The sequence below is a fragment of the Cladosporium halotolerans genome (genome assembly GCF_011745625.1).
Source record: "Cladosporium halotolerans strain TM138-S3 chromosome Unknown Sca23, whole genome shotgun sequence".
Lineage (NCBI taxonomy): Eukaryota > Fungi > Ascomycota > Dothideomycetes > Cladosporiales > Cladosporiaceae > Cladosporium > Cladosporium halotolerans.
This window is the reverse complement of record NW_027191474.1, coordinates 238,394-252,500: the sequence shown is the minus strand read 5'-3', so window position 1 is coordinate 252,500 and position 14,107 is coordinate 238,394. Positions and strand designations below refer to the sequence as shown.

At 55.7% G+C, this 14,107-nt stretch overlaps 5 protein-coding genes across 5 annotated transcripts; 2 read left to right on the top strand and 3 right to left on the bottom strand.

The window, feature by feature from the left end:
- Window positions 1-834: 834 nt before the first annotated feature.
- On the bottom strand, window positions 835-3,145 carry WHR41_06632 (uncharacterized protein; the record flags this gene model as incomplete). Its single annotated transcript, XM_069375237.1, has 3 exons — window positions 835-855; window positions 917-2,218; window positions 2,270-3,145. 3 exons carry the CDS (start codon window positions 3,143-3,145, stop codon window positions 835-837), a joined length of 2,199 nt encoding a protein of 732 aa, XP_069228011.1.
- Window positions 3,146-3,882: 737 nt separating this feature from the next.
- WHR41_06631 (uncharacterized protein) lies at window positions 3,883-6,124 on the bottom strand (the record flags this gene model as incomplete). Its single annotated transcript, XM_069375236.1, has 2 exons — window positions 3,883-5,957; window positions 6,012-6,124. The coding sequence occupies 2 exons, from the start codon at window positions 6,122-6,124 to the stop codon at window positions 4,007-4,009; spliced, it is 2,064 nt and encodes a 687-aa protein (XP_069228012.1). The 3' UTR covers window positions 3,883-4,006.
- Window positions 6,125-7,389: 1,265 nt separating this feature from the next.
- WHR41_06630 (uncharacterized protein) lies at window positions 7,390-8,439 on the bottom strand (the record flags this gene model as incomplete). Its single annotated transcript, XM_069375235.1, has 1 exon — window positions 7,390-8,439. One exon carries the CDS (start codon window positions 8,437-8,439, stop codon window positions 7,390-7,392), a length of 1,050 nt encoding a protein of 349 aa, XP_069228013.1.
- Window positions 8,440-9,615: 1,176 nt separating this feature from the next.
- Window positions 9,616-12,600, top strand: WHR41_06629 (uncharacterized protein; the record flags this gene model as incomplete). The annotated part of the gene is made up of 3 exons (XM_069375234.1): window positions 9,616-10,148; window positions 10,204-10,360; window positions 10,410-12,600. The coding sequence occupies exons 1-3, from the start codon at window positions 10,049-10,051 to the stop codon at window positions 12,598-12,600; spliced, it is 2,448 nt and encodes an 815-aa protein (XP_069227942.1). The 5' UTR covers window positions 9,616-10,048.
- A 69-nt stretch (window positions 12,601-12,669) lies between these two features.
- WHR41_06628 (uncharacterized protein) lies at window positions 12,670-13,416 on the top strand (the record flags this gene model as incomplete). The annotated part of the gene is made up of 1 exon (XM_069375233.1): window positions 12,670-13,416. One exon carries the CDS (start codon window positions 12,670-12,672, stop codon window positions 13,414-13,416), a length of 747 nt encoding a protein of 248 aa, XP_069227941.1.
- Between the last annotated feature and the right edge of the window lie 691 nt (window positions 13,417-14,107).

The following is a 14,107-nucleotide window of genomic DNA, read 5'->3' as shown; positions in this document are numbered from 1 at the left end:
AGACCATCGGTATTATTGTCTTCAACTCATTATTCATAGTGACCGCTTGAAGTCAAGACTTGGTCACTGTGTCTTTGCTTCTGCACTTCGTGCCCTCTCCACCGAGTACCATTCTCAGTCACTTGACTTACAGTCATGTGACGGTAGTCACCTAGGACAACAGTCCTAACATATCACACTAAATCTTCTTGTACACGTCGTTAACTCGTGACACCATCAGATCAACCAATCACTGTACGGTCGTAAATATATTGGAATGCTATGTTCCAAGCGCTTTCTCTGGTTTCTCTAGTTCCTATCGGTATAGCCTCCTTGCCCTCCCCCATTCTCCTTTACCTACTAGCAGGCTGGCGAGGTTATCAACGCTCATACGCGTGTAGGGATGCTCTTTACCAAGCACCTTCTCCCGTCCCTCTAGCGCCCGTTGATATAGAGTCTCTGCTGTCTGGTAGTCTCCCATGTCCCGTAACACGCTTGCAAGGTTATCAATGCTTGGAAGTATGTCGGGGTGATCTCTACCTAGCGCTCTTTCGTATCCGTCTAGCGCCTGTCGGTATGGTTTCTCTGCCCTCACGTACTCCCTTTGGTCTTGTAGCGCGGTTGCTAGGTTATTGATACTTCCAAGGATATCGAGATGCTCCTTTCCAAGCGCCTTTTCTCGTCCCTGTAATGCGCGTCGGTATAACCTCTCTGCTGCATTGTACTTGCCTTGATTCTGGAGCGCGCGTGCTAGGTTGTCGACAGTCCCCAGTGTATGAAGGCATTCTTTTCCACGCCATTTCTCCCATTCCTCCAGGGCCCGTCGAAGTATCCCCTCTGCGATTGCGTACTTTCCTACAAGTACCAGCGCTTGCCCTAACATCTCCATACTTGATATTGTCCTCTGGTCTTCCTTTCCAAGTTCCCGCTCCCTCACATGTAGTGACATCGTAGCGAGACTCTCGCAGTCGGGATGCAATCCACAAGCCCAAGCAAACCACGCAGCCTTGTGCAGAATCGATGACCTTCGCAGCGACGCCTCGCGACCGGTCACTTCGATTTCAAGCGACGATCTCGCATGGGGATAGAGCAGCTGCCACTGCTTCCAGTGGTCGTAGTCGTCAGTCGGAAGTACCCTGTCCAGATTTGCAAGGCTCCTGTGCGCCCAGTACTGGTATTGCCCGTTCGACTCGAGCCAGACCCGAGCTGCAAACTGTAACGAGCGATGCATCTCCAATGAAGACAGTATTGTCATGCTGATGAGCTTGTAGTCTTGCAATGCAGTGATGTCTGTTTCCAAGTCATGGCTTGTCAAAGATAGATTTGGTTCACGGGATGTTGAGGAGTGACCGTCAATGTGCTCTCCACAGGGCGCATTTGCATTCCCGCTCTCAACAACCATGAACAGCAACCTTTTGGGAATGCCCTGGTGGTCGTAGAAGCTCAGGAGCGAGAGCAGATGGGCAGCTGTCGGCCGAACTTGGCGAATGTGCTCGAAAGATATCTGCCATGTCAGGATTACTGAATCGACTGCATCTTCGTCACGTAGTCGTTCCTTCAGACCTGTGTTCAAGAGGCTCGTCTTCGACATGTGACTTTTTTGCAGCTTCTCCAGATATTGCTCGACCGAACACATGGGCCATCTCGCGTTGATATAAGCTGCCGCCTGCGCGAGCGCCAACGGGATGTACTCAAGCGCTGCCGCTAGATTTGTCAATGTTGTCGCATCAGTTCGGTCCCTAAGCTTTCGACCCAGAAGGGCAACAGCGGTTTCGCTCCCCATAGGCTCGAGCGTAACAACATTCGCATCATCCACTACCTGCAGCGCCGCTTTTCTGCTGCGCGACGTGACAATTGTTGAGCCTTGTGGGCACTCTGGGAGGAATTTGAGGCGGGATCGCGCCAGGCTTTTCCGCTCAACCAGAAATGTAGCATCGTCAGCATTGTCGAGCACCATCAGCCATCTGCCGTTGCAGCCATTGCGAAGCCAGTCGTAGACAAGCTGGGGAACATTGGCTCTGTCGGCATCGCTGCGTAGAATCCCTAGATCGAGAGCGAATTGCAGAAGGTCCTGATCATATCGCGCTGCGCTGCTTGCATGTATCCACAACACAGCTATATCGGAGTGGCTTGGCAGGTGTTCGATGTCGCGTGCGAGGTGACCAATTCGTTCTGCAGAAGTCTTGTTGACCATGAGAACCTTTGGGCCAGTCATTTCGAAACTTCCACCGCCTAGGGCCTATGATGTGTCAGCCCCGACAGTATGCCAACCGCCGGCTGAAAGACTTACTCTCAAGGTAGGGCTTTCCAGCGTCTCGTAGTAGGAGATGATCTCGAATGGCGGCTGGCAGTGCTTGTCGAGGTAAGAGAACTCTGCTGTCAAGGAGCTGAGAAACTGAGAAGGCTCCCCGGTGGAATCAACTCGGAGATCTCGAATGAAAGCTTCGTTAGATCGACCCTTCACAACAGTCATAAGCTGATCGTGCCGGAGTCCAAGGTTGGGAACGCCCATCAACACCAGCCCGTAGGTAGCCATTACGACGTCGTGTAGCTCTCGACGATGCGGCTCACTAGCTTTGCTCGAGAGAACCAGTGCTTCTTTCAGAACGACACCGCCCAGACTGTGACAGACGAAGCAAAGTGGGCGTTGCTGCGTGAGTGTACGCCGGCGGAAGCTGGCGAGTCCGTCCAGTAGAGTGTGCGCGAGCTCGCGAATACCTTGGTTGCTATTACTTTCGGCGACGTCAGTCTTGTAGCCATATGTGATAAAGCGTGCTCGTGGCAAGTCTTCGTGGGCGAAGTCCCGCAGCCAGACCGTTTTGCCATCAGTTGAGCGGAATGACCCCAGAGCGTGCCCGCCCAGCCCAGTGAGTGCGATGATGTCGACTCTCGCGTCGTCCGGATCGCAAAGTGGCGTGAAACCGATGAAGTCCTGGTCCACACGCCACCGGTAGTTGCCCGGTGTTGGCCGCTCGTAGGTCGTGAGCGTTGCGCACAGTGTTCGGTCGCTATCGGCCGCTAGGCTGAATCCCTGGCCTTCCGATGTTCTCAGCTCTTCTGTCTGCGCGCGCAGCCACTCTATAGCATCATCTTTCTCACTGGCCTTGATGTTCTGTATGCGCCAAAATGCGGGTTTGATGGTGCCTGAAGACGTCGGCGATGTCATGCTGCACGCTCGGTGGCAACCCGCCTCGTCCACCTAGAAGCAGCTGGTCGATTTCGGAAACGATGCGAAGCGTACGCACTTCCCAGAAACGATGTGCATGGGATGGATAGAGTTCGACTTGAGCGAGTGCTTGGTAAGGTAATATGCTCAGCCTCGCCGTCGTCTGAGACGAGGTGGGGCTGAAGGTACATACAGCAGCGCCACCGTGCACACCACCAGATGCGCTACGGCATCGCTGCCTTGCATGTGCGACAGAGCCCAGCAGCTGAGCGCGCGAACTGCATATCGAGCCCGAGGAAATTCGAGAAAGCCTTTAATGCTACCAGATCAGCCACATTCTTTCGTATGTCTAGAATTTCCGACAGATCTCATCGAAAATCCAGAGGGTCCGAAGTTGAGGGAAGCTGCCAGAGTGGCCAGACAGACAAGATTAAACGAGGTCGACGGGTTTTGCGGCCATAGTCCAGAGCTTCTCCGTATGCTGGACCTTCGGCAGATGCGGTGTCCAGCAACCGAGCATTGAGCAAATCAACATGGTGCAATGTTGATTCGGACGTGCCTTAGCTGATGGCATCCGAGGGAGGCAGATAGTGCGTATAATTCGCTTTGAGACGTAGTCTCCCGCAATGCGACTTCCGTATTACTGTTGACTGTGACACTGCTGGGAGAGGGCCGATACAGTGGATGATTCGCTTGATTCCACTCAGCCAGAAACGTGGGCAACTTTGATCTGAAGATGATCTTGATGCTGTTCATTCGGATCTTTTATCTTACATGTATTTTACAAGGCCCATCGAAGGGTGTCTCGTGAGCAGCTGCACGCCCGTGTGTGCTGACACTTACTCTGAAACGTCGCTAAAATCAAGCAACAGCATCCGCCTCCGCACCAGGCGGCAAGCCCTCCATCGTCTCCTTGACCATCTGCTCCCTCTTGGCCTTGCGATACCCACCCTTGACATGAGCAAGCAACCTCAAGGCGCCAGCAGGAGTCACGCCCTCGACTCTCCTCGCCTGCCCCAAGCTCTCCGGCCTCGTGCTGCCGAGAGCCTTCTTCTCCTCGAAGCTCAAGCCGAAAATCGCCTCGTAGTCGAGATCGGCAGGGAGCAGCAAGTTCTCGTCCCGCGCGAAAGACAGCGCGGCCGCGGCTTGCTGCGTAATGTACGGCGCGTAAGCTCCTTCGATGTCCATACGGGCCAGGATGCGGGGGGAGAAAGAGGCGATTTCGGGGACGACGGGCAGGAGGGAAGCGGTGGTGACGGCGGTGTGACGGAGGAGGTCGAAAGCGGAGCGCTTGACACTGTCGCTGCGCACGGGGAGACCTTGCGCGATCCAGGCTTGGGAGCTGAGGGTTTTGGCGTCGAGGAGCGCGCGCAGGTCGGAGAGCTGTTGTTTCTCGTCCGAGAAGGCTCGCCAGCGGGTGTCGCCTACGACGCCGGCTTCGCGGCCTCTGGCTGTGAGGCGGAGGTCGGCGTTGTCGGCGCGGGCGCTCATGCGGTATTCTGAGCGGGATGTGAACATGCGGTAGGGCTCGCTGACGCCTTTCGTGACGAGGTCGTCGATCATGATGCCGATGTAGCTGTCCGCTCTGCTCATGGTGAAGGCTGGTCTGTCCAGAGCGCGGTTACCTGCGTTGACTCCAGCGAGGATACCTTGGGCCGCGGCTTCTTCGTACCCAGTCGTGCCGTTGATCTGTCCAGCGAGGAAAAGGCCACTGATCGATTTTGTCTCCAGAGTGCGCTTGAGGCTGCGCGGGTCGACGTAGTCATATTCAACGCCATACCCAGGCTGCACCATTTTGGCGTCTTCAAGACCAACCATGGCGCGGATGACACGCTCCTGCACTTCGGCAGGGACTGTCATACTGATGCCGTTGGGGTAGACGACATCGCTGTCGAAGCCTTCCGGTTCCAGCCAGACCAAATGCTGGTCCTTATCCGTGAATCTAATGACCTTACTCTCCAGTGATGGGCAGTACCGCGGTCCTTTTATGGTCTCCCGGATGTGTATGCTCTTTTCCAAGTTCTCCCGGATGATGTCGTGAACCACGGGGTTCGTATGTGTGCTGTGACAGTCAAGCTGTTTCTCAACAGCCACGCGGTCATTAAGGTAAGAGAAGGGCGTAGGAGGGTTGTCGCCAGGCTGCACTTGCAATCGTTTCCAGTCTATGGATGCTCTATCGATACGAGGGGGTGTACCGGTCTTCAGACGACCTAGCTGGAAACCCGCGGCCCGTAATGAATTCGACAGCCCGGTAGTCGCAGCCTCGCCCATACGTCCAGAAGGAAAAGCGTCCAATCCGATGTGAATCTCGCCTCCCAAGAATGTGCCTGTCGTAATGACGACGTTGCTGGTGGGTATCACCTCTCCAGACTCCAACCGCACTCCTGTGATTCTTCCATGCCGGCCTTCAGCAGCGGCTTCGGGTGACTGGTCCACCACGATGTCCGCAACCTTCCCTTCCTTGACCGTCAAGCCCGGGTACGCCATCATCTCTTCATGCATGTGCCGTTTGTACAGTTTGCGATCGATTTGTGCCCTGGGTCCCCACACGGCCGGCCCCTTCTTGCGATTGAGCATCCTGAACTGCAGCCCGGCCTTGTCCGTGATACGTCCGACCAGCCCGTCCAGCGCATCGATCTCGCGCATCATCGTTCCCTTGCCGATTCCGCCGAAGGATGGGTTGCAGCTGCAGACGCCGAGGTTGTCGTACGAAGGAGTGACGAGAGTCGTGCGCGCACCGGTCCTGGCGGCGGCAGCCGAGGCTTCACATCCAGCATGGCCACCGCCGATGACTACGACGTCTACTGGTGGTCTGAGAGGTGTCAGTGAGAAGGCGGTGCTGGATTGGGGATGAGGTATCGCCTACCGAGCGTCTATCTGATCTGCGACGGAGGCCAGGCCGCGCCGGACGGCCGTCGCAGATCGCACGCGGGGCGCATGGCCCCAAAGTGCGCGCGCTCTGGCGGAGAGGAGCAGCATTGTGGGTTGTGTCGCAGGGCGAGACGGCGATTGCAAATGTTCGGAAAGGCAGCGCGAGAGTGGCGTTGCGCCAGGGTCTCACGCTGTCTTGTGGCGCATGGGGTGCTTGTGGCGCAAGGCTTCCGACGACCTCGTGGCTGACAGAATGCGTGTGTCATTGATCATCGTTTTGATAATGGGACGAGAGCGAAAAAGTGCAATTCGCATCAGAGAAGCGAAGTAGAATTCTTCCAGGAACTTCTTTTGACTATGTCAAGTGCGGCACAACTCCATCCACCTCGTGGTCGAAGTCGCCTGCGAATCCGCGCTTCAAGCTTTCTTCGATCATCCTCAAGCAGCCCGCAAGCTCTCACACAAAGCAGGGAGTGTTTGTCGCTGCTGACCGCCGCTGTCACTGCAACATGCATAAGGTATTTTTGAACGTCTGCGACTGGTCATGTGAATCAGTATCACCTAATTCTTCTGCGTCTTCACGTTCGCCGACCCCACTGCATTCGTTCCACACGACACGCGATGTATACCAATGTGGACACCACGAGCTTCACTACAGCTTCGGCGCCATGGGCGCTTCTGGACTCACAACATGAGGAGGCGAAATTTCTCAACTGACTCGACGACAGTCTCATCTCCACCCCGCCACCATCGAGATTCGGAGCGGTTCGAAACAGACAAGCTTGCCTCATCTCTTGCGACTGTGTTCCTATCTTATACTGTCTCGAGCCTTTGGAAATAATTATATGACATCTACAGACAGGGCCACTCTATCAAATTACATGATAATCAGGTCGATTAGCTCAGTTGGTTTAGAGCGTGGTGCTAATAACGCCAAGGTCGCGAGTTCGACCCTCGTATTGACCATGATCTTTTGCTTTTGCCGCCCTGTCAGCCTCGATGTCGCAAGACCTGGAGGCTCATGGGGCATGGCTTTTGCCCGATGAGTGGGAAACATGTGTGTCAGAAGTCATTGGACACGACGAATTCGGTGCAGCCGTGGTCGAGGTTGACGTTGCATATGGCAATAGAACATAAATACCGATTGACATCACGCACGTTGACATTTTGGTGCTAGGCAAGGAGCATTTCGATTGAAAGCGGCTATGGACTGCCTCCACCAAATCAGATCTTTACTTGGAGACGATCTGGGTTTGTTTGCTTTGCACCGCCCAATGTCACTCGTGTCGGCGCCTCAAGGTACCCTGCTGGCATCGAGATCTGATGACCTTGCAACAGCTCAACAGAGCCCAAGACGACGTGGTTGGTCGCATTTAAGCGGACCACGGCCTCCAGCCAGAGCCAGAGGGAGGACCCCAAGGGTTGTTGCTGGGAGGAGCCTGCCACGGGTTCGAGCCGGAAGAAGGCGCGCCAGAGCCGCCGGACATGGGAGGGCTGCCAGCGTTTCCACCAGACTGCTGAGACGAGCCAGAGCCGGAAGCCTGCGAAGTAGCAGGAGCGGCCGAAGAGGTGGAGTTGGAGCTGGCGCTGGCGTTCTTGGCGGAGGTGGCGGCCTGGTTGTCGAGCGAGGTGAAGAACTCCCAGGTGGCGTCCGGGGCGAGCTGGCTGCTGGTGCCGAAGGGGGCGCCGCTGTGGCCGCCGTCCCAGGAGATGAAAGAGACGGGCTGCGAGCAGCCCTCGAAGTCGGTGCGGGCGGACTGGCCGCTGCCGGCGGCGACCTGCTCGATGTTCTTCTGCTGGCAGCCGTTGTTGGTGACGAAGGTGTTGGCCAGCTCGATGCCGCCGCTGATGGGGAGGACGTTGTCGCTCACGCCGTGGATGCCGAGGTAGGCGATCGGGTCATTGCCGCCGTCGCAGCCGCTGATCAGACCGCCGGCGATGGGGGCGACGGCGCGGAATTCACCGGCGCGAGCGCAGGCGACGGCGTAGGACATGCCGCCGCCGTAGGAGAAACCGGTGGCGAAGCGGGAGCCTTGGTCGACGCAGAGGTCGGACTCGACTTGCTCGATGATCGAGTCGACGAACTCGATGTCGGAACCGCCCTGGTTGGCCCAGCCATTGTCGATGCCGTCCGGGGCGACGAAGATGGCCGATCCCTCGGAGAGAGCGTCAAGGCCGTACCACGGCTGCACGCTGTTGCCGTTCACGACATCGCCCATGGAACCACCGAGCCAGTGGAAGCCAAAGATGAGGCGGTAAGGCTTGCTGGAGTCATAGCCGTCGGGGATCTTCAGGGTGTACTGACGGTTGTTGATGTTCTGCACGCCGGAGGTGAGTGTGGCTTGACCATTGCAGCCGCTGGATGATTGGGCCAGAGCCGCAGTGGCCAGGGCTGCGATGGGTAGAAGAGTCTTAGGGGCCATGGCGAAGAGAAGCTTGACCAGCAAGCGAGCGAGTTGCAATGAAGGAATAGGGTTTGCGGGTGGTAGAGAGTGTAGGGCTTTGTGGGCAGAACGAGGGCACGGCTGTGGCTGCGACAATCGCCTTATATATCTCACCTTGGGCGAACATGCTTGCTCGGATGACTGCGAACATAGAAGCAAGGTTTACCCAACCGATGTAGATGCGACAAACCGGCTGCGAGCCAAGAAGTCAGCAGGGCGAGGGTGCTCAGCGGCCGGAGCTGTCTGCGCGACGACGAAGTCTTGGGATCACAATATACAGGAGACCACCGCAAGCGCCGGACGAGCGATCCCGAAGGCGTTGTGGCGATGATCGTCGTGGTTGGACGGCGGGCTAGTTGGATGAGGAAGCCTCCGCGTTTCGTACAGATGAAGGACGACATGGAGTCTCGTCACGGCACTTGCGGGCGAGTCCGGCCGAAGCCCTGGCCGGTGCTAGCGTGAGAGGGGAAGTGCTTTGCGAGGCTGGGCGGTGTTTCGCATATTCCAAAGTCGGCGTGACAGCCAGGCATTGCGAGTCAAGGGCGTGTGCTCGAGCCTCGTATTACGCAGATGAAGTGATGGTCGCGGCCGGCGCTCCTTCGGGAAGGGCAGGCCGTTGTGGAATCGGCAACAAAGCCGCACCCTCGGCTTCGGCTTGTGCGACAGGCGCCTTGTGCTGTCCGGCGACACTCGGTACTGCCTGGTGGACTCCCACCTGCGACGACCAAACCTGTTGGGTGGAAGGCGGCGGCGGAGGCATCTCGCTGCCGTGACTGACACGTGCTCGGGCTTGTTGCGAGGTCCCGACGATCTTGCAATGGGAACAACGCTCATGAGGCCTTCGAAGCAACATCACGCCGCCAAAGAACGCTGTCACAACGCCTCCACCCCTCTTCCACTTTTCCATTCTCCAATATATATCAACGACAGCATGCGCTCAGGTTTTTCTTTGCGAGTCGCTAACTCTTCGGGCAATCCTTTTCAACAGACGCGTCTTGTCTGTCCGGAGACATCCACTTCACATAGGCGGGGGCGCTGTGATCTCGGCCTACTTGAGACGCATTTGAATCAGAGAATTCTGCCGCCATATGTTCATCGATGGACAGAGGCTACGCTTGAGAGACCAGGACGTCGGGTGAACGGGTAACGCGCAGGTTGCATTACCAGCTCAGGGGGAATAAAACGCGTACAGCAATGGGCGGAATCATGCAACATGCATTCAACGACGCTGCAATCTTCTGTATCTGATGGCAGAAAGATTTGATATTCCAACGGATTGCCATTTGCGATGCAGATGTGAGAATCGGAGACTTGGAACAGAGATCCGCCCGTTTTCTAGAAGTCGGGTGAGTTGCGAGAGAATCATGAGTTGGGCAAACGAGGTGTTACTTGCGCCATGAGGCCAGAAATGCCAGACGAGGCGGCTGCAATGATGATTGGTTCGGCTATCAAAAATCACACTGCAGTTCTGGCTGCCTCGACGTTGTGCTCAGCCTTCATGCTCAAACGCCGAAAAGCTGCCCCTCCCAGCTGAGGAAGCTGTTCCTTATCATGATCCATTTTCTACCTGGGTAACCACTACAACTTCATGGATGCACTGCCCCTGCGAACGGGGCACTCTTTCACGAATGTCACGACAAGTGACGGTGCCCGAGCGCATTATGGGGACGTAATAAACATCACGACAGGTGACCCAGCCGTGCAATCATCCCCTTGCCACATGAGATACTTACAAGATCAAAGCATCTGACCAACAAAAGAAGTCACCAAAGCCCGTCTCCACAGTGCCGTTCCCAAGAGACCCCGACTACGTCCGCCGCGAGAATGTCATCAAAGACATTGGGGACAAACTATCGGTCCCTACTGCCAGAGTCGCCCTGGTTGGACTCGGAGGGGTTGGGTGCGTGCGACTAGACTTTCAACCACATTCAGCACTGACAAATCTACAGGAAGACTCAGATTGCCATCGACTACGCATATCAAATCCGAGACGAGTCACCAGAGACGTGGGTGTTCTGGCTGCACGCAAGCAGCGCGCCGCGATTCGACAGCAGCGTTCGTGATGTAGTTGCCCAACTACAGATTCCGGGTCACAAAGAGACTGGGGCGAACGTTTACCAGCTGTTCCGTAGCTGGCTGCGTGACCCAGAAAACGGAAGCTGGGTGCTCGTGCTTGACAACGCCGATGATGTACGGTTCCTTCTTCGACCGCCAGCCTCCGAACGCGCAGATGGCCAAGATCCGCGGCCACCGTCGGGAGACCGGTGCATTGACTACCTGCCACCATCATCGCATGGAAAATTCCTATTCACGACGAGGAGTTTGAGCGCAGCTTTGCAGGTAACGGACAGAAGCAACGTCGTCATGGTCGAACCCATGGGAGAGGCGCATGCGCTGTTGCTTCTGCAAAGGAAGCTGCAGGCCGGGTATGACCAGGATCATGGCGCCGAGCTGGTCAAAGAGTTGGACTTCATGCCACTAGCAATGGCACAAGCAGCTGCTTACATCAGAAAGCAGGCACGAAGGTCGTCCATTTCCGACTACGTGCAGAAATTGAGGAAGAGCGACAAATCGATGGTGCGCCTCCTGGCTCGCGATGATGGAGACACGAGGCGAGACCGCGAGGCCACGGACTCTATATTACTGACATGGCAAATCTCGTTCGACTATATCCAGGAGCAGAGGACATCAGCAGCCGATCTTTTGTCCTTGATGAGCTGTTTCGATCGACAATCGATTCCAGAAGCCCTGCTCAATGACATGAGCAAGGGGTGGGGCGAAGCTGCAACGGACCTGTCAATACACGATACTGAATCGACTGGAGGGAACGACAGTGCAAGCATGACTGAAAGCGTTTCGTCGACGTCCTCCGAATCCGAGAATGAAGAATTCACCGAGGGCATACAGACTCTACTTGACTATGCATTCATCTCCATGACCGGAGCTCAGACGTCCTTCGAGATGCACAGACTCGTACAGTTGGCGACGCAAGGTTGGTTGGAATCTCAGAAAACGCTGGAGAACTACCAATCACACTTCATCTCAAGTCTGGACAATGCATTTCCTGAGTACGCCTCCTTCGAAGACTGGGAGAACTGCCAAATGCTCCTCCCCCATGCAGCTATGACAGTCGCTATAAAGTTTAGAAAGCGAGAAGTGGCTTTGCAGCACGCGTCTCTTTTACGAAACCTTGGATGGTACGCACAGGACCGGGGCAATCTTGCACTCGCAGACAACGCGGCGTCACGCTCATTGACGCTGTTGGACAATTTGCTCGGCCCGAAGCATCTTGACACGGCGAATAGCATGGGTGTTCTGGCTAGTGTTTACTACGAGCAAAACCTTTACGAGCAGTCAGTCAAACTGCATGTGCAAGCACTCGAGGTCAGAAAGGCACTACTGGCCTTAGAAGCTCCAGATACGGCGACGAGCATGAATAATCTCGGCGTAGTATACTCCAAGATGGGCCTCCACGAGCAAGCAATCGAACTTCACTCGCAGACACTCGAGGTTAGGAAGACGCTGTTTGGCGTGGAGAACCAATATACGGCGACGAGCATGACCAACCTCGCTGGAGTGTATCTCCGGCAAGGGCTATACGAGCAAGCGGCCGAACTTCACAAGCAGGCACTCGAAATCAGACAAAAAATACAAGGACCCGAAAATCCGGAGACGCTGCTAAGCATGAGCAACCTCGCATCGGTATACTTTGCGCAAGGTCTGCTCGCGCAAGCAGAGGAGCTGTATGAACAGGCAATCGACATCAAGAAGAAGGTACTCGGCTCAAAGCATCCGGACACGGCAGCCAGCCTAAACCTCCTTGCGGCAGTGTACTCTTCCCAAGGCCTGCATGACCGAGCCGCCGAACTTGAATTGCAGGGGATCATCATCATGGAAGAAGCGCTGGGGCTCACGCACCCTAGGACTGTTCTTGCCACGGCTAATATGGCACTTAGTCTCTTCAGAAGCGGCCGCACGGAGAACGCTATTGAGCAGCTGCGGTTGGCCGCTGTTCGATCCAGCGTGTCATTAGGAAGTGATCATCCTATGACCATTAGCATGATCACGAAGATAGAAGGTTGGAAGAAGCAAAAGCAAGCGTTTGCTGACTCGCCATCAAGCAAAAAAGAGACAAATTAGTTGGAGTGCCGCAGACAAACATCGAACGGGTTCATGATCGTCGTAAAACTGAGCGTCACGAACCGAGTAATGATTGCTCGTTTCACGTGGGCGCGATCACCCGCAGTTGAAGCCCCGCAAGCTGGAAGAGAAAATGAAAGAGCAAGGCCTAGACTTCAACGACGCCTGTGTCGAAAACATGCCCGGATCGCTGGCGATCGTGACCTCCCTGATCCTTTCGTCGACGCAGGAACGGCCTGCGTCCTCTTCGACATCTGCCTTTCCGCCATCTTCAAGCGCCCCAAAGAGGCCGTCACGGATAAAGCCGTTTCCCCAGGCCTGAATGTCGCGCTCGACGAAACCCACAAATACTTCGACAAGGTCCTCCCCACCGCCGAAGCCTTCACCTCCTCCCTGCACACCGCCGTACGCGAATGGCGCCACAACACAAGGCGCGTGATCGTCGCTATGCAAGAGCCCAGCATCTCAGAGAGCCTCCTTGACCTCTATGCCGTCAGCATCATGCACCGCTTCAGCTCGCCAGCAAAATTCAAGGGGATCCGCTGTCACCTAAGCGGAGCGTCAACCATGACGGACAGCGAGAACGATCAAGGCGCCAACGTGAATGGGAAACGCGCGGGTCTGTTCAAGAAAGATCGTGGGCTTGAAGACGGGCAAGTCTTTGGTCGTCCCTCCGACAAATTGGTTTCAGGGAGACAAAGAGGATGTCGGGGGAAGTGCATCGAGCCGCGTTGCTTGAACAACGACGTGCTGTGGATGCGCACGAGGCTGAGGAAGGGTAATGATGCTAGGCGGACTATCGACGTCATTCAGTGATGCATTAATACTGGTCACCGGAAAGGAGAGGTGTCTTGGCCGCAGTGGTTTCTTATTTTCCTGTTCCCAAGTGCAATCCCGCCAAAACAGAAACGATCAGAGCCCAACAGAATCCTTATGCACATCACCTTGTTAACACCAAGACACAAGAAACGACTGCGGATGATAATGGGTCACGGGTTTCATTCTGTCTATCTTCTCCCCACTGCTCACCACAATGTGATTTTCTTGCGACGAAAATGTGGGCTTCTGATGAACCTTCGTGTACAATAGTTTCTCTCCCCTCTTCCCCACGACGTGGTTGAATCGCCACGGAGACGTGAGCTTCCGATCAAGAATAATGCTCCATAAGAAATTCCGCTTCGCTTCCACTTACAGTCTCAACAGGTGAGAACCGACCACATTCACGCTGAATTCCCCCAGAGATTCGCGATATTCCTCACGCTCATATCAATCAGTGTCCGTGGAGCACTTGCTGCCAACTGTAACAAGTCAAAGATGAAGTCAGAATGGGTCGCTTTAGACTTCAGAGTTCACCGTTCGCGCAACGTCCTCCACACGCTCGGCACTCGGCGACATCACGCGGCTCGGCTGGTGGGCCTCAGGCTCCAGGAACGAAATGTTTGCGGCCCACCCCCGCGCCAGACCCGCGCGCTAGACGATTCTGGGCCTGCGCCGCCCGGAGCTGCTG